This window comes from Salvia splendens, chromosome 18 (assembly GCF_004379255.2).
Source record: "Salvia splendens isolate huo1 chromosome 18, SspV2, whole genome shotgun sequence".
NCBI classification, from domain to species: domain Eukaryota; kingdom Viridiplantae; phylum Streptophyta; class Magnoliopsida; order Lamiales; family Lamiaceae; genus Salvia; species Salvia splendens.
The window spans coordinates 5,214,608-5,237,185 of NC_056049.1; the positions used below are offsets into that span (position 1 = coordinate 5,214,608).

At 35.9% G+C, this 22,578-nt stretch overlaps 1 protein-coding gene, 2 long non-coding RNA genes and 1 pseudogene across 3 annotated transcripts; 3 read left to right on the plus strand and 1 right to left on the minus strand.

The window, feature by feature from the left end:
- The first annotated feature begins 1,092 nt into the window (after window positions 1-1,092).
- On the plus strand, window positions 1,093-2,665 carry LOC121775881 (chaperone protein dnaJ C76, chloroplastic-like). The gene is made up of 6 exons (XM_042172961.1): window positions 1,093-1,228; window positions 1,310-1,478; window positions 1,552-1,726; window positions 1,811-1,917; window positions 2,030-2,234; window positions 2,303-2,665. Exons 1-6 carry the CDS (start codon window positions 1,143-1,145, stop codon window positions 2,425-2,427), a joined length of 867 nt encoding a protein of 288 aa, XP_042028895.1. The 5' UTR covers window positions 1,093-1,142; the 3' UTR covers window positions 2,428-2,665.
- Window positions 2,666-3,981: 1,316 nt separating this feature from the next.
- On the minus strand, window positions 3,982-7,386 carry LOC121777029. Its single transcript, XR_006045352.1, has 3 exons — window positions 7,283-7,386; window positions 5,475-5,628; window positions 3,982-4,133 (listed from the first exon to the last, which is right to left on the minus strand). It is a non-coding gene; the product is annotated as an uncharacterized LOC121777029 (long non-coding RNA).
- A 3,360-nt stretch (window positions 7,387-10,746) lies between these two features.
- LOC121777340 lies at window positions 10,747-12,509 on the plus strand. Its single transcript, XR_006045464.1, has 2 exons — window positions 10,747-12,078; window positions 12,158-12,509. It is a non-coding gene; the product is annotated as an uncharacterized LOC121777340 (long non-coding RNA).
- Window positions 12,510-17,004: 4,495 nt separating this feature from the next.
- Window positions 17,005-21,859, plus strand: LOC121776353 (annotated as a pseudogene).
- Window positions 21,860-22,578: the final 719 nt, after the last annotated feature.

Sequence of the window (22,578 nt, forward strand, 5' to 3'; positions counted from 1 at the left end):
CCGGCCACCAAGCCGAGGCCGGTCGCGATAACAATCTCCTTTATGACACTCGGGTCCTTGTAAACTACATGACAAGCCATCCTCTTCTGTCAAACCAAAACCTAACACAAATATATTTTCATCATAAATTCAATATTTTATACTTTTCATTCATTTTGTCATTTTAGTTCGTCCTTAAAACATTGCTCATTTCGTTTTTGATAACATCCCCATGACTACCACTTATATTTTCTACTAGCTATATCACCTTATAAGCATATTTACCAAACATTTATTATATTTCATGTAAAAAGTGATAGATATTTTTTGGGAAACTTGTTGAAGCAAAACTAATTAGCTAATAGATTTTTAACCAAAATATAACAACATTATCAAAATGAAGAGAAATCAAATTTTATTCACTAATTTAACTAGAATACACAGAAACAAAACCGAATTCACAAACATGAAAAAGAAAAAAACCGAAGCAAGCTCAAAATCATTAAAAAAAAACATGAAACATATAACACAATAAGATCATCAAACAATGGAAAGAAACTCACGGTTTCGATGCAAATTTTGTTGAGGCGACGAGATCCCAAAATGTCGAAAGAAAAACTGTAGCTATGAATTCAGAAGAAATGGTAAAATATAAAGGTTGTATATATGGATTCGAGACGTGAGTTAATTTTGAAAAAAATTAGCCTTTTACGCCAAAAGAATTGGTCAAGTTGATTGACAAGTATTAAGAAATCATTAAAATAGAAAACCGTAGATAAATATTTCAATATCTCTTTAATTTTGATGATTAATTGAAGTATATTATTCCGAGTAGTAAATGAGTTACAAATACCCTCCCAATTTGGGATTAAAAAAAACAAGCTTATATAATTAGAATAGAGAAAGTAATAGTAATATAGTATTATTGTGTTGATTATTCTTTTTATGAGCTAAAATAATAATTTTCCAAATTTGGCAAATAATAATTCTTATCAGAAACTATGTTAGCAATACAAATTCTTATCTGTTCAAAAATATCTAGCAAAGTTCCTCATGTTATTGGAGTGGGCCCATAGAAGAAATGTGACAATACTAAATATCTAATCCATTTCTCAAATATATCTTCCAACAGCAGCAACAACTAGAATTGAGAGAAAAAAAAAATGTTGGCAGCCTCTCCTTCCACTCATCAACCAATCCTGAATCCAAAACCTGATCAATTTCAATACTGCAATTTCAAGAACTCCAGGTAACATCATCTGATCTTTTTGAGTACAATACACCGAAATTGAAATACGAGACAATATACGGTTTGGGTTGGATGAAACAGGAGTAGGCGAGGTTCAGTGTCGACGCGATGCTGTGTGAAGAAAGAAGCAGAGAGCAGCAAGAATCATTACGAATTGCTAGGAGTGTCAGTTGATGCAAGTGGTCTACAGATCAAGGATGCTTACAGAAAACTTCAAAAGAAATATCATCCAGATATTGCAGGGGATGAGGTTTTTGCTACTTAACGGTTGTTTTCGTTCTTAAATTTCGTATCTATGCAGTGGAAATAAGTTACGTTTGCAGGGTCACGAGAGCACGGTCATGTTGAATAAAGCGTACGAGGTATTGGTGAGAGACGACCTCAGAAAAGAGTACGATAGGTCGATTGGAAGAGTTCGGGTCGGGAGCACGCTAGGTAGCGTGTGGAAAGAGCCCCCGAGACCCCAGGCTCTATTTGTCGATGAAAATGCTTGTGTAGGTAAATACTAGTAAAAAGATATTAGGAGTCCGGGATGTTGTTTCCAATGGTTTACTATTCGTAAGAGCATATACTTGTTTTCAGGGTGCTGGAAGTGTGTGCATTACGCGGGCAACACATTCACCATGGACGAGGCTTCTGGAACCGCGCGAATCAAGGTTCAATACGGAGATGACGATGCACAGATTGAGGTATGCAACGTATCCTTCCTTCTCTGAGTTTCACAGTAGAACTGAAGGTAAAGAAGATAGTTAACATCGTATAGCCATCCAATATCATAAATTCTCGACACTTGCATTATAGATGTCGGTCGAGTCGTGCCCTGTAAACTGCATCCACTGGGTCGATACAGAAGAGCTAGCAGTTCTTGAGCACCTGATCCGGCCTCAGCCGAAGGAGGGGTATGGAATATTCGGACAAGGATGGGAAAGGCCTGCAAATGTATTCATGGCTGCCAAATCCTTCAACAAGGAGTTAGAGCGGCAAGAAGAAAGCAAGCATAGACAGGGTAATCACATTCAACATCTACAGCTAGATTATAGTTCTATGAATTTGAACTTTTACCTGGGATTACAGGAAACTCAAGGGACAACGAAGAAACTCAAGCTCAGGCAGAAGCGCGCGAGAATGCATACAAGGAACTGAAGATCGGAAGGTTTGCAAGAATTTGGAGCTGGATGAAGCAAAGCACTAGCAAATGAGCAAACAAGTAGAGATGAATGCACGGCATGAAGGAGAAGAAGTGTGTGTCGACTCGCTAGATGTAATTTCTGAATGAAAGTGAAAAATCTGTATGTATATATATATATATATATGAGAAGCCAGTAAACATCAGTGCAACCTAGTGAATGTTGCAATACATAGGAATTTACATGAAGAGGATAGGCTGTTTATATAATTTGCAGGAGAGCATAACAATGTTTTGTCAAAGAACATAAACACATTCTACCTTCACAAACTCAATCCTATTTCACTCAACTAACAAGGCTCACATCGATGAGGGGATTAACGAATGTGAGCCCTGTTAGAATGTGTTTTCGACGTCATATGCTCATTTACTAATAAGTATATGTTGTCGGATATTTTACTTAATTTGTTTCTTATAGTAACTGAATTGAACATTAACTCAAAAGAATAATTGAAATAAGTTTAAAATTAGAAACAATCAATTACACGTGGCACGCACATTGCACGGATGCTACACGTGTACATATATATTGAAATATTGAAAGAATTACTATATATAGTTAGTTAAGATAACTCAAAGAAACCAAATGTACTACCATTTGACTTGATTAATACTCCCTCTGTCTCGCTTTAGCGGTCTCAGTTACTTTTTTACACTCGTTTTGTAAAAATGATGATAAATAGTCAAAGTGGAGAAATGGTAAAGTAGTTAAAGTGGAGAAATGGTAACCGGGACTGCACAAAAGTAACCGGGACTGCTAAAACGGGACAGATGGAGTATTACGTAATTCAAATTTGACATAAATTCGCTACAGATAGAGATTGGCATTAACTTTGTTAAGACACAATCAACGAAAATTGATGTCAACGAAAATTGCACTACACAAGCCGCAAGATTAGCACATGAATCAAGTTTTTTTGGGGGGACTAACTAATCGTGTAATATATTTTTTTAAAGTTGATTTATTTTGGGGTAATATTACTATTAAAATATTTCCTTGTTCACCTTTTAGTTGTATGCAAAAAGAAAAGATTTCAGTTTATATTTGATTGACTCGAATAGAACAATTGGAAATTTTAATTAATATTAGATACTTAAGATAGCATAATACCCCAAACTTTGCTTCCTCCAATAGTCAGCACTCCATTTAATATTAGGGAAGAGGTGTAGGATAAGGTGGAGAAGCAGGGACTTGATAAGAAACCGTTCAGTGTAGAAGAAAAGCGAAGGCTCCTTCTCCTTCTTCTTCTTCCAAGTGATGAACATATATAACTCTCCATTAGCTTCACATATCCCAGAATTAATGCAACTTTCAGATTTGTAATACATTTGCTTTTTATGAGTTAATGCTTTTGGGAGTCTTAAATTGGATTTTGGGGTATAATGCTATCTTAACTAACTCTATATGCTTACATTTTCAATATTGCTACATTATTAATATATGTACGCGTGTAGCGTCCGTGCAACTTGCGTGTCCGGACCAATAAATTAATACAGGTCATTCATTGTAGCAACATTTTTTTCTCAATTAAAAAAAATAAAGATGAGAAATATATCTCACCCAGTGGCGGATGGAGGTGGGGTCGAGTGGGGTCGACTGACCCCACCACCATCCATAGTAACCGGAAATATCCATGGTCAGAGTTCTTCGAAGCTGCCGGCGACCCCACGGTCGGCAGGTCTGCCCCAAATTGTCAATAGCCAATCGATGAATTAGATCTGCAACTCAGCCCATATGAGACTAATTATGAAACCAATTTTGTGTTGAATTAGGTAAGAAAACCAATAATCGTAAGAATACAATATCTTGTGGAAGAAGGCTGTAAATGTAGAGTCGTAGAGTTTCCGGATAACTAAGAAAGTAAGGAAATAGTGAAAGGAGGTGCCTAGTCAGAAAAATATTTACACCTAAAACAAATGTGAAGTTCCTATATATATATATATATATATATTGCTTTGATGCCTAGTATTTTATTTGCTGTAATTCTTTTTCCTAGTTTTTAATAGAAATCCTAAATATATTGTGCAATTTAATTTTTATTTTGCTCTAAAAAGTTTTGTTAAATATAAATTTGTACTTTTCTTCTATATTAGACTATTTAAATTCTGCCATATAGCTTTAGTAGTTTAAATTTTGCAAAATGTGTTTATACTTTATTATAATTATTATATATTATAGTAGCATATTTTATGGTCGTTCTCCTGTAATTTTAATTTTATTTAATAAAGATAATACTATATAATTATAAGTTATTTTCTAAATAATAATTATTTAAATATTATTTATTATTAAATTTTTACTATTTTTCGACCCCACGATAAAAGTTTTCTGGATCCGCCATTGATCTCACCCATGTTCCAAGTTGGTGAGTTGGGCAGCACGACATTTTGGCTGTCAGTGACTCTTAACAATGGGGCTGCACTGTCAAGCTCGAGCTCCTCTATCGCGTTAACTGACAGTGAGACCACCAAGAATGTCCTTATTGCTTTGTCATACATACATTTCAAGTATCAGAAGCTTACTTCAGAGCTCTCATGAATATTGTTGTCAGGTCCGGGATCGCTTGGCGTTGAGCGGAGCAGGTGAGGGATCAGTCAGAGTCTGTCATAGCCAGTTTCTTCCAAGTGAAGAACCAATACCATATACTGGCAGGGACTAGGAAATCTAGAGTTTTGTCTCAAAATCATAGCATATCAATGGTTGGTTCACAGTTTTCTGATGTTACATATCAATGGCAGGAACGAGGCCTATATTCAACATATATAACTCTCCCATTAGCTTCACATATCCCAGAATTAAAGCAACTTTCATTTGTAATACATTTGGTTTCTTTGAGTTAATGCTTTGGGGAGTCTTAATTTGGCGTATATATAATACTATCTTAACTAACTGTATATATATTAAATATATATGTACACATGTAGCTTCCGTGCGACGTGCGTGCCCTACTTGGGCCAATAAATTGATAATTATATATATAGTTCCTCCATTGTACCAGCATAACTCTAAGGATATTATTTTATTAATTAATAAAAATAAAGATGAGAAATATATCTTACCCATGTGTCTAGTTGGTGAGTTGTGGCAGCAAGACATTTTAGCGGTCATGCATACATTTCAAGTGTCTATCTGAAGCTTACTTGAGGTGAGGGATCACTTAGTGTGTGCTTGGATCCAGAAGAGCTTGGTCGCGTCTCCACCATGGCTTCTGGTCTAACAATTGTACGAATACAAACCTTAAAAATCAAGAATTTCAATCGAGAATTTAAAGAAAATCCTCCCTCCACCATGACAAAAAATACTACTATACTAGTATATTATGTGCAAGCTAAAGAGAGAAATATGAAAAAAATGAGAGAGTGAGAGGAGAGGAAAAAGTGAATGATTGCGAGAATGAATTATATATTTATAGGCAATCTCCTTTTGCAATTTATGACTGAAAGATCACGAAATCGATTATTTTTAGTATGACAAAAAGAGCAAGAAATCTCCTTAACAAATATATGTATGCGTGAAGTGTAGAAATGATGCATACAATTGTAGGTGTTAAGTGATGAAGTAAAAAATTATGTGTGAAGCACATAATCGTGCAAGTGAAATGTTCGCAGACGTTGACTAAGGCACTTGCTAAGTGCAACTTCGATATTTGTAATACATTTGGTTCTTTGAGTTATCTTAACTAACTGTATATAGTAATGCTTTCAATACTTTTGTATTGTACACGTGTCGCATTCGTGCGATGTGTGTGCCACGTGTAATTGATTGTTTCTAATTTTAAACTTATTTCAATTATTTTTTTTGTGTTAATGTTCGATTTAGTTACTATAAGAAACAAATTGAGTAAAATATTCGATAACATATGCTTATGAGTAAATGAGCATATATATGACGTCAAAAACACATTTTAACAAGGCTCACATTCGTTAATCCCCTCAGCGCCGCACCTAGAAAATATGCAGAATTAATTTACTCCCTTCGTCCCAATCTAAGTGAAACGTATTCATTTTTTGTACGTCCCAACCTAAGTGAGACGTTTCCTTTTTTGGCAATAATCAACTTACTCTTCTCTCCTACTTTATCCTCTATCTTACTTTAATCTCTCTATCATCTCTCTTACTTTATCCTCTCTTACTTTATTCTCTCTTTCTCTTTCTTACTTTATCATGTCTCTTACTTTTTTTTCTCTCTTTCTCTTTCTCTTTCTTACTTTACTCTCTCTCTTACTTTACTATTAATAATTTAATTAACTAAACACCACTACCTTATTTCTTGTGCCAAAATAGAAACGTTTCGCTTAGGCCGGGAGGAAAGAGTATTAATTAATCCAATCACTTTCGAGATTTACGCCTTATGATACTTTTACAGTGAAGAAAAAGTCGTGCAACCGTAATTCACCAACTAGGCACATGTGTGGAATATATATTTCTCATCTTTATTTTTTTAATTGAGAAAAAATTATACGTGGAGTTATGTTGGTACAAGAGAGGGCTTGCTCTCCTACATTAGCACCATCTTCACATTTCACTTGCACGATTATGTGCTTTGCACATAATTTTTACTTCACCACTTAATACTTACAACTGTATGCATCATTTCTACACTTCACGCATACATATATTTGTTAAGGAGATTTCTTGCTCTTTTTGTCATACTAAAAATAATTGATTTCTTGTTCTTTCAGTCATAAATTGCAAAAGAAGATTGCCTATAAATATATAATCCATTCTCGCAATCATTCACTTTTTCCTCTCCTCTTACTCTCTTATTTCTTTGTTGGAATAATTGAGTGAACAATTGCATAAACCTCTCTATGATGATTAACCAAGAACGACGGAGAAGGAGCATAAACTGTAGAGCGGAAGCGTACCTTGATCCAGCTAGAATTGAACGGTGGAATTGCTTTGCAACGGCTATGGATCTTCCAAACGATCAGAGACGTCCTTCACAATAGTCTGCCGAGAGAATACAGAGATATTGAACGTTCTTCTGACGTCTGGGGACCATAACCTTCATTTATTTTCTATTTGGTTCCTCAACAAATAGAAAATAACAAAATGGTATCTACACTTATTTCCATAACAAATAAATACACTTTAGCCCAAACTTTAATCTTTATAGGATCACTTTAATTACGCAACTGAAAGATAGCCATACACATTAAATTAGTCATGTGCAAGCCAAAATTTCTAACATTCCTTCCTATTTCTCTCTTTAGCTTGCGCATAATATACTAATAGTAGTAGTATTTTTTGTTATGGTGAAGGGAGGATTTTCTTTAAGAGATTGAAATTCTTGATTTTTAAGGTTTATACTCGTACAATTGTTAGATCAGAAGCCATGGTGGAGATGCGGCGAAACTCTTCTGGTTCCAAGCACACACTAAGTGATCTCTCACCTGAAGTAAGCTTCAGATAGACACTTGAAATGTATGTAGGACAACTAAAATGTCTTGTTGCAACAACTCACCAACTAAACACGTGGGTGAGACATATTTATCATCTTTATTTTTAATAATTGATAAAATAATATCCTTAAGAGTTATGTTGGTACAATTGAGGAACTATATATATAATTATCAATAGTTCAATACATTGGTCCAACCAGGGCACGTACGTCGCACGGAGGCTACACGTGTACATAGCTGTTAGTTAAGATAGCATTAATTATACCCCAAATTAAGACTCCCCAGAGCATTAACTCAAAGAAACCAAATGTATTACTCTCTCCGTTTCAGCACAGTTGAGGCAAAATTTTTTGACACGGAGTTTAAGAAATGAAGGTTGAGTGTATTAAATAAATAGATAAAAATTAAAAGAGGGGAAAAATAGAGAGAATAAAGTAAAAAGTGAATAAAGTGGAAAAATAAAGTAATAGAGAGTAAAGTAAGAAAGAGAAAAATGTTACTATATATGGAAATGACTCAACTATGAGGGAACTCCCGAAATGGAAAAATAACTCAGCTCTAAGGGAACGGAGGGAGTACAAATGAAAGTTGCTTTAATTCTGGGATATTTGAAGCTGATGGGAGAGTTATATATGAAGGAGCTTTCGCTTTTCTTCTACACTGAATTGTATCTTATCAAGTCTTTGTCACGACCACAACTCCCTAGTACTAGTGAGCGTAGCTATTTCGTGACTAAAATAATCTCATCAATCATAAACTCGACATAAGGGAAATAATCAACTCGAGGTAATAGTTTCGAAGGCGAATTGGTACACAGTCAAAATGAAATCAGAGTATCAAGACCAAATTCATAAGTTTCTAGAACATAGTTCTATTGCAGCGGAAGAGTCCAAGACAAAATAGTACGTATGAAGACATACTACTTTGGGTTACCTAGCTACTTATTAAGGGTCATTTCCCAACACCTTCGCCTCCTCGTTCACGTTCAACCTGCACATTAGAAAAGAAACATGTAGGGCTGCGTACTTGATATACTCAGTGAGCATAGTGCCAAAATAAGTTTTATTTAATTTGTCAGCCACAGTTGAGTGAACACGGAGTTTTTATTTAAAAAGTCCCGAGTCACTAATTTTCTTTCATTTCATAAAATTGATTGCGCAATCACATAAACATAGATACCATATCTGAACGTATGTAAACCGGGAATGTGGCCACATTCCACGACGGTCATTGGACCGGCCAACTCGAAAGTTAGCTCACGATCCACATATGTGTACACTAGTCCGAGTAGGGTTTGCGGCCCTGCTGGGACCCGAATTCGATTTAACATGATTGGCATAGCCAAGCAGATAGGTAATCGTAAAAGCTAAAACATGGCATGACAAACATATTTAGAAAAGATTCACATGTTCATATTAAAATCACGTTTTGAAAAGAATGCCCACCTCAGAGCTTACTTCCTTAATTGAAAGTCCTTCGACTTGGTCTTACTTAACGTGGGACGACGCCCCTTTAGAAAATAAAGTATACTTAAATTAGGCTTAAGAAGCCGAATAAACTTGTTGTGAATGCATCCTATGTGCATGATCGTTTTATTCTTTCTTCTTATTTCATGAGGAAATTCCTTAAGCACAAATTAAATCAAGGTATTTAATTTATTTGGAGGCCTATGAAAATTATTCGTTTAACACGAGGGCGTTACCTCCTATGAAAATTATTCAAGCAATAAATAAAACCGGGCTTTATTCATCATTGTGGAATTAATTAGCGTACCATTTCCCACATCAATTATTCGAACACTAAGTTAAAGTCCGGGAATTAAATTCGTCACCGTGGTTAATTAGCGTACTATCAATTAATTGGCCGGGCAAATATTTTATGAGGGTCCGGGAACTAAATTTCCGCAGTAGGCCCAAAATGAAAGAATTAACTTATTTCTTTATTTAACACATTTCCAGGCCCAAGCTTCTATTTAATTTAAGGCATCAGCCCAATTATTAATTTATTTCCTTTGGCCCATTATAACTTATAAGAGCTGGCACAAATTCGAAAATTAATTGGGGAGGCCCAATCTCTTCATACTCCCACTCCGTCGCTGCTCCCCCTCCCTCTTCATGAGAAATTTCGGAATAAGGAATCATATTCGCTGACCTTTTAGAATTTAGGATTAATTTCGTTGACCTTTTGGAATATGGGATCGAGCCATGCGAATTTTTCAAAACAAGGGTTTTTGCCTTTTTCTTTTTCTTTTGTCTTCTTTTACATATTATTTCCCTTACAAAATTTATAAATTGCCCAAATTACCCCACGTTAGATTTAAAACCCCAATTCTAAAATGCCAATCGTGAATTTGATAATTTTGAAACCCAGTTGATACTTCCACCATATATCCACCGACCACTCAAAACATAGAATTGCCAAGGACGGAGGTTTTGATCTCATGAGCTGCTAGCTTAACTTGTTCTAATTCATGCATAAGGGTAAATCATTGCGTACAGATAGTGAAGCAATTATGGGCGTATATTACAGAGAACAAGACAAAATTATCTGTGAATTTGTGATGATGTTCTGCGACTTGTTTTTGAGACGTACTGCACTAACATGTTCAAGATGAATAAGTTGTTGGCAAAACATATTTTGCAACTTGATCAACCTCGCTCGTACCTTAGTTTAACTGTTTATCACTGTATTCCTGAACTGTTTGCAGAAGAGACAGTTCAAGCTAAGAAATCTGTTCATAAATTTTGTGGGGTGGTGGATCAGTGGTGGTCTGGTGGAAGTTTCAGAATTGCAGTTTCAAAGCGTTTCAGAATTGTTGTTTCAAATCTTACGTGGGATAGTTTGGTCAATTCATAATTCTTCTAAGGAAAATAATAAGAAAAATAAGAGAAAAAAACAAAAAACATTTATTCTGAAAAATTCGCGTGTTTCGATTTCTAAAAGGGTCAGCAAAATATGATCCCAAATTTCGAAATTTCTCGTTCTTCTTTCACCATTCATTCACCCAAATTAGGAACCCTAGGTAGGAGACTCCCCAAATTCGAGAGCCAGTCGCTGCTGTGCACAAACGCTGCGCGCAGCAGCTTTTCGTCGCGCCGATGGCTGCTGTTCGGCAGCCCGTGCACTCCCAGGTCGTCGCCGCAGGGTCAGGCCACAGCAGGAGACGCAGCACGGTTCGCCGTGCTGTACACCGCCGTCGTTGTCGCCATCACTGGAGCTCGGCAGATTCGAGCCGTCGTCGGAACAGAGGAGACGTCGCCTCCGTGACTCCCTCTCCCTCTCTAGGCTGCTTTACAGCTGTGAGCACCGCCGTCAGCCGCCAGCCAGCTCCGCCGCCGTGCCACGCTGCTGATATCTCGCCGGCAGCCTCCTGACTGCCAGCAGCCGTCCGGTTCTCCGTCGATCAACGAGCAGCCGTCGCCGAAGTCCATCGGGGAGCCACCCCTGCTCCCGTCGCCCTTGTCGTCGCTGCTGTCCGAGCGTGATTCGAGGCGCGCCACCACCGCCTCGCGCTATTGCTCCAGCGGCGTAGCAGCCTCCTCGCGATTAAGCTAAGTCTCGGTTTAAATTCTAAATTTTCATCTTTGTCTAAATTCTCAGTTTTGAGCATGTGGCAGTATGAATAATCTGGACTTTTGGATTACAGTTTTGAGCCTATTTCTTACTGATTGTGAGGGGTTAACGTTACTTGAAGGAAACTTGTGTATACATGATGGTTTCTATATATTTTTTTTGTTCCTACATGATGCCAAAGAGAAGGCTTGGGGTGGGGAGCATGGTTACCTGTTGTGGAGTTATGGAAAGGTGTGAAAGAGCTCCCCCTTTGCCGCCTAGTTCTCGGCTCCTCAGAGAATAAGAGTATGTTGATTTCTTTGATGTGGTGGGAGGGTGTTCAAGGTAGTGTTGAGGGGGTTTTATAGGCTGATCTTGGTGTACTTGGGAGGATTAAATGGGCTGATTTCTCATTTTGTTTTCTATAGGCAGCATATCTTCCTTTCTATGATTCTGCAGTACCTTTAGTTTAATGTAACTTGGTGTCATTTGTAGTACTAGGTACTTGATCATTAACTCCATTTGTTCCCATATGATTATCTAGTACTTTGGCTATGAACTTTCATTGTTTGCTTGTGGCTGGTGAGAGAAAAATAGGTGTACAAGGAGGGCTGCAGGGTTTGTTAGGAGTGGGAGTGTAGCTGCTGCTGCAAATCTGATCTTGCCCCTTTTTGGCAAGTCCTTTGGTCTCTCATTGTTAAAGGAAGGTTGCCTCAACTCTCTCCTAATAGTAGTCCCTTTAATTCTTCTTGTTCCTTAGTCATTTATACTTGTCTTTTCTTGTAGATAGAAGGGAAACTTGGCTGCCACAAGGTTGCTGCATTGTTGTTGTTTCTCGCGGGCGGCCTGGGCTCGCTGCCCTTAGCCGACGGCTGCACGGATAGGGGCGCGGTGGAGTGCGACGTGGGCTCGGGAGAAGAAGCCCAAAGTGCAAGCCATACTAGACTTTATTTCCTTAAGCTTTTGGCCCATTCAAGAGTATTTGTTCTAGTGCAGTATCCCATATTCTCTTCAACAACTTCATACGTGAGGCGATCATAATGTATTATGTTTTCGAACGCTTTTAGTTCGGGGTACACACTTTCATATCCTTGTACACTTTCTTTTATTTATATTTTATTTATTTATTACATACACATTTCTTCGTGTTTTTAGTTCACCCAATTCTCTTTAAACCTTCATTTTACAACCTACGACGTTAAACATTTACGAATGGTAATGAACTCCATTTAAAACAACGAAACGAGAGAGCGATGAAACTCTATCTCAACATTAAACATAACGAAATGGGGTAATAAAGGGGCGGGTATTACAGTCTTGCTGCTCCACTTTATCATACACCAGGAGGGGATCCTCTGGTTCACAAATTCAAAGCAGCTCTTGCTATTCCACACAATTCAATAAAATAATATAATTTGTGTGGAACAGTAGAGCTGCTGTGGATTTGTGCACATTAGAGGATCCTCATCCTTCTACAGCTCTTCCCTATCAAGAAACAGGCCAAACATCATTGGTATATAATATTAAATGGGGTGTTGACTATTGGAGGAAGCAAATTTGGGGTATTATGCTATCTTAAGTACTTCCTCCGTCCCTGTTTGTCTCATTTCATTTTTTACATTAGTTTTGAAAAAATGATAATAATAAATAGTTAAAGTGGAGAGAGTGTAAAGTAAGAGATAGAATAATGTGGATAAGACTCTCATATTTACGTTATTCTCTCTTTTAAATCAAGTATAAACGGAATATTTAATTCCACAATTTTTGTCAGATTTTTTGTATCTTCTTTTCGCATACAACTAAAAGGTGAAGAAGGAAATGTTTTAATAGTAATATTACCCCAAAATAAATCAAATTAAAAAAAATATTTTACACGATTAGTTAGTTCCCCCAAAAAACTTGAGTCGTGTGCTAATAATCTTTCAGCATGTGCAGTTCAATTTTCGTTGACATCAATTTTCGTTGATTGTGTCTTAACAAAGTTAATGCCAATCTCATTTTGTAGCAAATTTATATCAATTTTGAAGTAATATTAATCAAGTCAAATGGTATTACTATATAGCAATACGAAAAGAATACGACTTTGTTTCAAAAAGTAAATCAGTTCATATTTTATATAACAATACTAAAATTTATCATAATAATAATATCAAAATCATGTTAATTGATTATACACACGAAGCGATGCCACTTTTTTTTCTTGGAATAAGAATCAATTTTAATGATATAATAATACTAAAATTTGGCATTATTAATAAAACTTAATTTTATCCTCATCAACCATGAATTATTGCTTCTTTCTCCCTTTTCTTCCCCACTTCTTAATCATCTCCTAGTTGCAATCAACAGTACACTTAAAGACTATAATAACAATTTTAATCTTGGAACTAATTCAATCTCAGATAATTGTATGATCATATACTATTGAGCATATAATTAATAGTCATCTAACATGTGTGAGTGTCTTTGGGGAGTCAGGGGCATATCTATCAAATTTAATGGGTAGAGTAAAACTAAAGATGATTATATTGATAGCCCAACATATGGAGTTTGACCCTAATATTACTACACATAGTCATGTGTAATTAAGCAATTAATCAATTAAACCAATCAAAGTCAACCCACAAAAAGTCGTTAAGAAAGCTTAAAAACTCGTTGCAATATTAAGCATCGGAATTTTGATGCTTGAGCTTTTTGAGGGAGTAATTGCATCACTTGATCATTAATTCAATAAGAAAATATTTGTTGTTTGCTATAGGTTTTTAATTAAATATGATCATAACACACTCAAAATGTTACTACATGCTGTATTTTGTTATACTTAACTAAAAGAACTGATTTGGTAGCATGATGTAACTCCTCACATTTCACATGATGTAACTCCTCACATTTCACATCTACTTTGTCTCAAGCGATTTTCTGTTTTTGATTCTATGCATATGAAGTACTACGATTTCAGTCATATACTCCCTCTAGTTCCTAATATATACTCCCTCCGTCCCACATAATTTGGGACACTTTGATCGGGCACGGGTTTTAAGAAATGTAATGAAAAATGAGTTGAAAAAGTTAGTGGAATGTGGGTCCTACTTTGATATATTAGTTTTATAATTAAATGTGAGTATGAATGAGTTAGTGGAATGCGGGGTCCACTACAAAAAATGGTAAAAGTGAAATGAGTCAAATTATGTGGGACGGCCCAAAATGGAAAGCTGAGTCAAATTATGTGGGACGGAGGGCGTATTTCATATTGGATCGGTGCAGGTTTTAATGAATTAGCTAGTGGTTGAAAAAATTAGTGTTTTTTTCATACTTTTTAATTATATAATAATTATGAGTAGAATAAGTTGGTGGAATGTGGAATCCACTTATTAAAAATAGTAACAATGAAATGAGACATTTATTGGAACCGTCCATAAAAAGAAATATGAGGCATTTGATGGAGACCGGAGGTAGTAGTGTATATTGAGAAAAATGTATTATTGGAATTGTTCATGATTTTTCATTTAAAATACTACTTAGTGTATTTGAATGCAATGGTAAAACATTTAGGTCCATTTAGTATACCAAATTAAAATTGAAATTCCATAAAACTGAATTGGAAAGAATTAAATTCTAATTCAATCACAATTCTTATGTTTGGTGATTTGAAATTGAATTTGAATAAACTTTGCACACAAACAATATACAATGTACACATACAACACACACAATACATACACTGCGTGCGCGCACACACCACACACAACCCTGCACAAAAACACACACAATACATGCACTGCACACACTCATTGAACGCAGTGTATGTCGTGTGTGTGCACTGCATACAATGCACACACACGGCAAAAACGCTGATAGGGCCCTCGAGCATCCAAATCTAGCCCAAGATCGCATCCAAATCTCTTCCAATCCCAAACATATCTTTTAATATTATTTGATTTAGCACATGTTTTGTAATCTTCTTTAATATTTTCTAGATTCTTCTAGCTTTTAGATTTCTTATTTAAAGGAGATCTTTTAGATCATGATTCATTAAGAAATAAAGATTAACTTATTCTCATTCACGGTCCTTCTTTGAGACTTTTGATTATTCACTAGCACCTCAACTAAGGTTTTAAATTGTTTTTGTTTTATTTCGTAGTTGTGTTGAACATCACTAATGATATCTATCGAGGACAACAATTATAACAATGAGCAGTCCTGCAAGTTCAAGCTCTTGTCGAGGCTGATTTCTGCACCGAATTTCATTCATCCAACCCCCTATGTGAGGTTCTAGGGGATCACTATTTACAGCACGTGTTCTTTCATCGCTCGATGAACTCCTTTTTCTCCTCGATGGAGTTGAGGAACTTCTACCAATAGTGGAGCAATCTCCTCCGAAAACAATGCAAACTCTTCTTAATCCACTCACGAGCACTTGTCACAAAGCATTCTAATATTGACATATAAGTAGGTGTAGCTTCTTGCATTCTTGAGATAACATGCACCATATGATGATGACATGATAGAGGATGTCTTTCAATGGATTGTATCATCCTTTGAGAGCTTGGATCACGTTCATGACCATAATTTTATGGAGGGGTGCATGTTGTAGGCTCTCTCTACTGCTTCAATGCAATGGGCGAGTAGGTGTAGCTTCTTGCATTCTTGAGATATAAGTAGGTGTAGTTTGTTGCATTCTTGAGATAACAAGGATCACTGCACGGAATGCTCCATACAATGATGACAAGATGAAGGATGTCTTATCATCCTTTGAGAGCTTGGATCACGTTCATGTCCATAATTTTATGGATGGTGCATTTTTTACCTAGGAGATTTTAAGAGCATTAATTGTGGTGCATTTGAATGGGAATATGAACGTAGTGATTCATATTGTGGTTCCAATATTTTGATCTTGCTGCACAAAATTAATGTTGTTAATCATTATTTGCGTGCAAATGTGCGGATTGGGGCATATTTTGCGGAATTACTTGCAGCATGATCTGCCCCTCCGTTGCCAACTGTACTACGCTCCTGCGGGCATATTTTGCGGAATTACTTGATATTATGGCACAAGGGGATGATATTAGTTTCAATTTTGTAGTATTTGATTACAGGCAGCCGATGGAGGAAATACATGGTGTTAGATTCTTTCCTTTTCCTTCCCAATTCAAAGTTATATTTTGAATTAGGATATTTGGGTGCGAACACGAGCAGCTTTCCCGAGGGCCACTATTTTTCTTTCCATTTTCCGCATTGAGGACGAGTCACCCTTATTCTCTTATTTTCCACCTTAAGTGGAAGATAGAACATTGTGTACTTTGTATGTGCGCGCACACACTATATGAGTAGTGTGTATTGGATGCGCGCGCGCATGTGTGTAGTGTGTATTGTACACACAGTGAAGATATCTAATTTTGTAACGATTTGAGATTCTAGATTTGAGATTCTAATTTTAATATTCTTATATGAAATTCAAATTGTAAAATTGAGATATTCAAATGTAAGTCAATTTTAAATCAAAACATTTTGTAATGCCAATTATTGAATTTGGAAGTGAAGACTAAAATTTCATGATACCAAATTACTATATTTTTTTCAGTACTATCTTTAATTAATTAAGAGTAGCGATGTATTAATGTCAAATTAAGCAATATGAGAGAGGATCAAGCACATGTCGAGCAGAACTGGATTTCCAATCATACAGTCTTCCTTTCTAAGCAAAGTTTCTCTTTCTAGCTTCATTTACACTACTGAATCAAGTGATTTTGCAATTGCCGCGGGATTCTGGTATTAGCAATTCAAGCTTCAGATTTTGTTGATCTCAGCTCGCCAAGCTAATCACCACTTCTTTGCTAATCCGTGACCGTTTCACGGAATTTTTAGATTTTTTCACCGCTTTTTCAAGTTTCCGTCTAATCACCGATCTATTTGTCCCGTGTCAGAGTAATTTAAATTCGAATCGAGTTTCTCCGATGTTTGGCGTGAATGGAGAAGATGCAGCTGAAAATGCAGAGTGAAGTGTGGAGAGATTGATTTGTGTTAGTAAATGATGTGAACATTGTGAGGTTTCGGAATTTGAAATGCTGAGCCCTAAATCAGGAGCTCGGTTAGATCGGATGAAGCGGAGGTCGAATTCTGGGAAGTTTCATCATAGATGGAAGCGGAAATTCTTCGCGTTACTTTTGATTGCGATTTGTCTCGCGACGTTTCTGTTGATGGAATCGGAGTACAGTAGGATTAAAATGCCTCCGTTAATATCCCCGCCCCTGCAGAAGCCGAAGATTGCTTTTCTTTTTATTGCTCGGAATCGGATCCCTCTGGACATTGTTTGGGATGCATTTTTTCAGGTAGTTAGTATCCTCATAATATGGGAAACATTTTTTTATGCCATAAGCGGTATTAATCCGGTTATTGCTCTTTTTTCTTCTATGCTTTATTAGCTTACAATAGTCCAAATTCCAAATAATCAATTTCCTAATGTGTTGCATTGGCAGACTAGAGTTTTTTCAAAATTATTTTTGTATCACAATATTGAGCATATATGTATCATCGGAGTATTAAAAGCTCCTATGATTCATTGACTGTGCTGTGAGTCTCAAAGACCAACAATAGCAATGGTGCATCAGTACAAAAATTCATTGAAGTTCGATAATACTTGAATCGAGCATGATCTGCGTACTTTTTTCACTAGTACTCCTACTAAAATGACTTAACTCCTTGAGTTTATCGCAGGTGCAAATGTATTAGCATTAAGCAAGGTTGTTACATTTTTATCAATAATTTAATGATACTACTTGCACATCTATGTGTACCTTTCTCCGTTATTAAGGTCTCGGTTATTTGTCTTGATAAGGGGGCGAGAGACGAATGTTTATAACTCTTGAAGTTGTTGAACTTTTCTAAATTTATTCATGATTCCTATTTGAAGACTGAAGGACCAAATTTGACTATGCTGTTATGCTTTCATGTAAACCAATGCATTAATTAGGGGTGATGATCTCAGATTTTGCCTTATTGTTGTACCTTTGTTTCTGAGGAGCATGATGAATTAGTTGTTCTGTTGGGAAAACACTTTGAGTTCTTGTCTTCACTACTTGTAGCATATGATAGCTTTTGACTGATGATCTAAGATTATTATTTGATCTAATTGGAACTGTCAATTGTGTAATTTGTGCTGTCTTCTATTCTGCGAACCAGGGGCAGTAGTTATTTGAAGTACTATATATCACACTTACTTGTGTGGGTGGGTTGTTAACCACTTTTTGGTTGTGTTAATTATATAGTCAAATGATCAGATAAATATTGATAAATGTTGCTTTTATTCATGAAAAGTTTTTCTCCCAGTTAATTTTATAGAGATCTTTCACTCCAATCTACTGAACTTTATGTTATTTTGCAGGCTGACACAAAGAATAAATTTTCCATATATGTTCATTCAAGACCGGGGTTCTTGTTAAATTCAGCAACTACAAGATCAATTTTTTCTTAAATCGTCAAGTGAATGATAGCGTACAGGTCTGATTTTGTTTAACATGTACTTGCCATTTTATTCCAGTTCCTTGATGTACTGCTGTTTTGTTTATCGATATTATGGTCTTGTTCTTATATTCAGTTTAAAAGAAATAAATTGGATATGTAATCTATGATACTCTTTTTGCATTACTTCAAATTGTATGTTGATTGACTTTATAAGAACGCCGTCTTCTATGTTTTATAAGCCTTTCAAGTGAATCTAGCTAGTGATGCTTTATTAGGTAGATTGGGGAGCTGCAAGCATGATCCAGGCAGAACGTATTTTGCTTCGAAGTGCACTGACGGATCCTTTCAATGAGCGGTTTCTTTTCCTTTCAGACAGGTGAAATCTAATTTTCTGTGTGATAATAAGTGTCCTTCTATAGTTTTCTGTACACTTTTGGCTTTCTTGAATTTATAATTTTTCAGTGACCCAAAGAAGAGCAACTCATCTGCTATAATTTTTCTGTTGCAGCTGCATACCTCTCTATAACTTCAGCTACACATATGATTATTTAGTGTCATCCCCAAATAGCTTTGTAGACAGGTAATGCTGATGCATATTCCTTGATCTTTCTATTTACTTGTGAAATGATTAATAATTTCAATTACTGGTTTATCTTTCTTCTTTTAGCTTTTGTATATGTATTTTTATCTTTCCTTGAGTCTTTCCTCGTTTTTTATTTCCAATAAACAATTTTTTGTGGATGCACATTACGTCCGAATTCAATTAGCTTATGATACCTCCTTAACTATTGTGGTTGCAGTTTTGCTGATAAAAAGGAAAGTCGTTACAATCTAAAAATGTATCCAGTGATTTCTGTTGATGACTGGAGGAAGGGGTCTCAGGTGACTTGTGATTTTGATCTTCACAGAGTTGAACTAGTGTGAACATATACAGTCTGACAGAAAAAAGATGAGAAAATAGAAATCAACAAAATAAAACTACATATTTGCTTATATATATAGCCTGTTATCTGTCTTTTATTCTTAATCTGTCTTATATTCTTAATCTGTCTTTTGTTTTTGCAGTGGGTTGTTTTGACCAGAAACCATGCTAAGGTTGTAGTTGAAGACAAAACTGTGTTCTCTATATTTCAGTTACAATGCAAGGTTGGTATAGTGACTTTTATTCGCAACATTGTCTGAATAAGAGCTATAAAGCAAGTCCTCGAGTGAGGAAAAGTTTATATCTAAATTCTGCCATTTAAATTCTACATGCGCTTAGATGTTGAAATGCTTAGTATCTCTATTAGCATGCTTTATGAACTATGCTTGCTACCTTTCATAATAATTCATTCAAAAATCAGTATCACTGGAGGCTGACATGGACATATTATAAATTTTCTGTTGTTGACTTGTTCCTTTTCCTTCCTTTTCAAAAACAGAAGAAGTCTTTACCTGAATTTTGGCGAGACCATCCCATTGTAAGTCTTCTCCCTGTTGTTTATTTCCTATCACCTATCAATTGGAACATGATTAACTGCAGTAGTCATAAGTAGTAGTACGTACCTATGGATTTCTTTCCATGATGGCCGGTTCCTTTTTGTGATCGCAATCATTATTTAATGGGGACAAATTTTTTACTCTACTATCTTCGTTCTGCAGCCTGCCGGTACATCAGCTGAACATGATTGTGTACCTGATGAACACTATGTTCAAACCTTGCTTACTGTAAGCTGATCTCATTAATGTTAGCTGTTAAATGTTATCAATGTCCATTGATTGTCTTTTGTCTGTTCAGCTAAAAGGCCTGGGAGGAGAAATCATAAGAAGGTCACTGACTCACAGTTCTTGGGATCTAACATCTTCAAGGGATCCTCATAAGAAAGGATGGCATCCAGTCACTTACAAGTTGGCCGATGCTACTTCCAGACTTATCCAGTCCATCAAGGTAGTTTTTCTGCTGTTGGATATTTTCCCATTTTTCTTCCTACATGTTTCCATTCCCTCGAGCATTAAGGCTTCACTTACCATCCCTGGTCCCTTGAATAAACTTTCATTTGGATATAAAAAAATGAAGCCTTGTCTCCAGCTTAATCCCATTGGTTCAAACTCATAAATTAGGGCTTTGATGGATCTTACTTTGACTTATAAGTTGTAACTAGTATTTCAAGATTCTAGGTTTTAATCTTCTCAAGAAACTTATTTCTTGTAGGGAACATTAGTAAGAACAAAATGATATTATTTCCCTCCTGGTGACTTGGTGCTGATCGATTTCTTTCTTTCTTTCTGCCTCAAATACTTAAACCTCAAGTAAGCAGCGAGTCTAGTCACGTACTATTATGTAATTCACTAAGCCCTCTGCATTCCTCTCTGACTATGGCTCAGCTTGTGAAAAACTGTATTGTTTCCTCGGTTTCATCTCAGTATAGTAGCTTTCCACCATTCGGATTGGCTCAGCTGCAAATTAATACTAATATTGCTATGAATATATAAAAATATTACAATTCTAAAATGTTAACAAAATCAATAGGAAAATAGGCACACAAAAAACTTTTTTGAGGCTTCATAGACACGTTTTCTGCAGGCCATAGATAACATGTATTTTGAGACTGAGTACAGAAGAGAATGGTGCACTAGCAAGGGGAAGCCCTCTCCATGCTTCCTTTTCGCCAGGAAATTCACGCGCCCTACTGCCTTACGTCTTCTTAATATGGTGAGTTCATTCTATTCATTATGTTTATATAAGAACGATAATTATTGATGGCATACATAACAAGGAACCAATAGTAATGATTGAAAATTTACGATTCTGCGGTAAATCGCTTTGTTTGTGGCTGCAGTCTGCTTTCGGGTTTTCCAAAGAAGCTACAACTTGAACACAGATACCACACTGAGATTAGTAACTGGAATTCATACATGTGAATAACCATAGCTAGTGAGCCATCATACTGATGAAGATCAATGTTGAAAAGAGTTGTATTTCGTATGTACTAACTGTTGTAACAAATGTTGTTTTACTAATAGTATCTTTCATATATGTTCCTGTGAGATGTCAATGTTAGGTGTATTCTTAGTTCTGCAAAAGAATATGAATATATGCGAGGTGATCATCCAAGATGAATCTTTCTCTCTCGAAACTTCTGGTGAAAATGACATAATGCTCGTGAAGAATATTTTTGTGAAACGATTAAATGCAATTAACCATACTATTTAGCCGTAGAATCTTCATGTAAATATAGTATATTAGTAGTATTTTATCATGCTAGTGTAGTAGTGTCGAGAAGGGCGTGAATGAATTTCTTAGTTTAAACATGGGCATTAACTCAAATTATGTAGCTTTGACCAAATTAATAAATGTAAGAGCATGACACATATAGATTGGAAAAGAGATTTGATCGAGCTCGTTCAAGTTTGATCCTAGCTATTGCGACGTGTAATTATCCAATACTCTTCTCGATTACTCAACAATTAAAGCACATTAAATGAATGGGAACATATCACAAGATGCATGTCTCTAATCTCCAATTTAAATGAATGGGTACGAACGTATAACAAGATGCATGTCGCTAATCTCCAATAGCATGTCCCATCAATTTAATTAAGATAACTTTACTATGTATATAAAGGTACATGAATTATATATGGGGCTATTGATCTTAACAATCATATTTTGGTCTGGCATTTTTCACTAACTTTGAAAATGGTCTTATAACTATTTTTTTAAATGTGAAATTTCCCAGCTTGATTCAAAAAGATTTTTTCTGCAG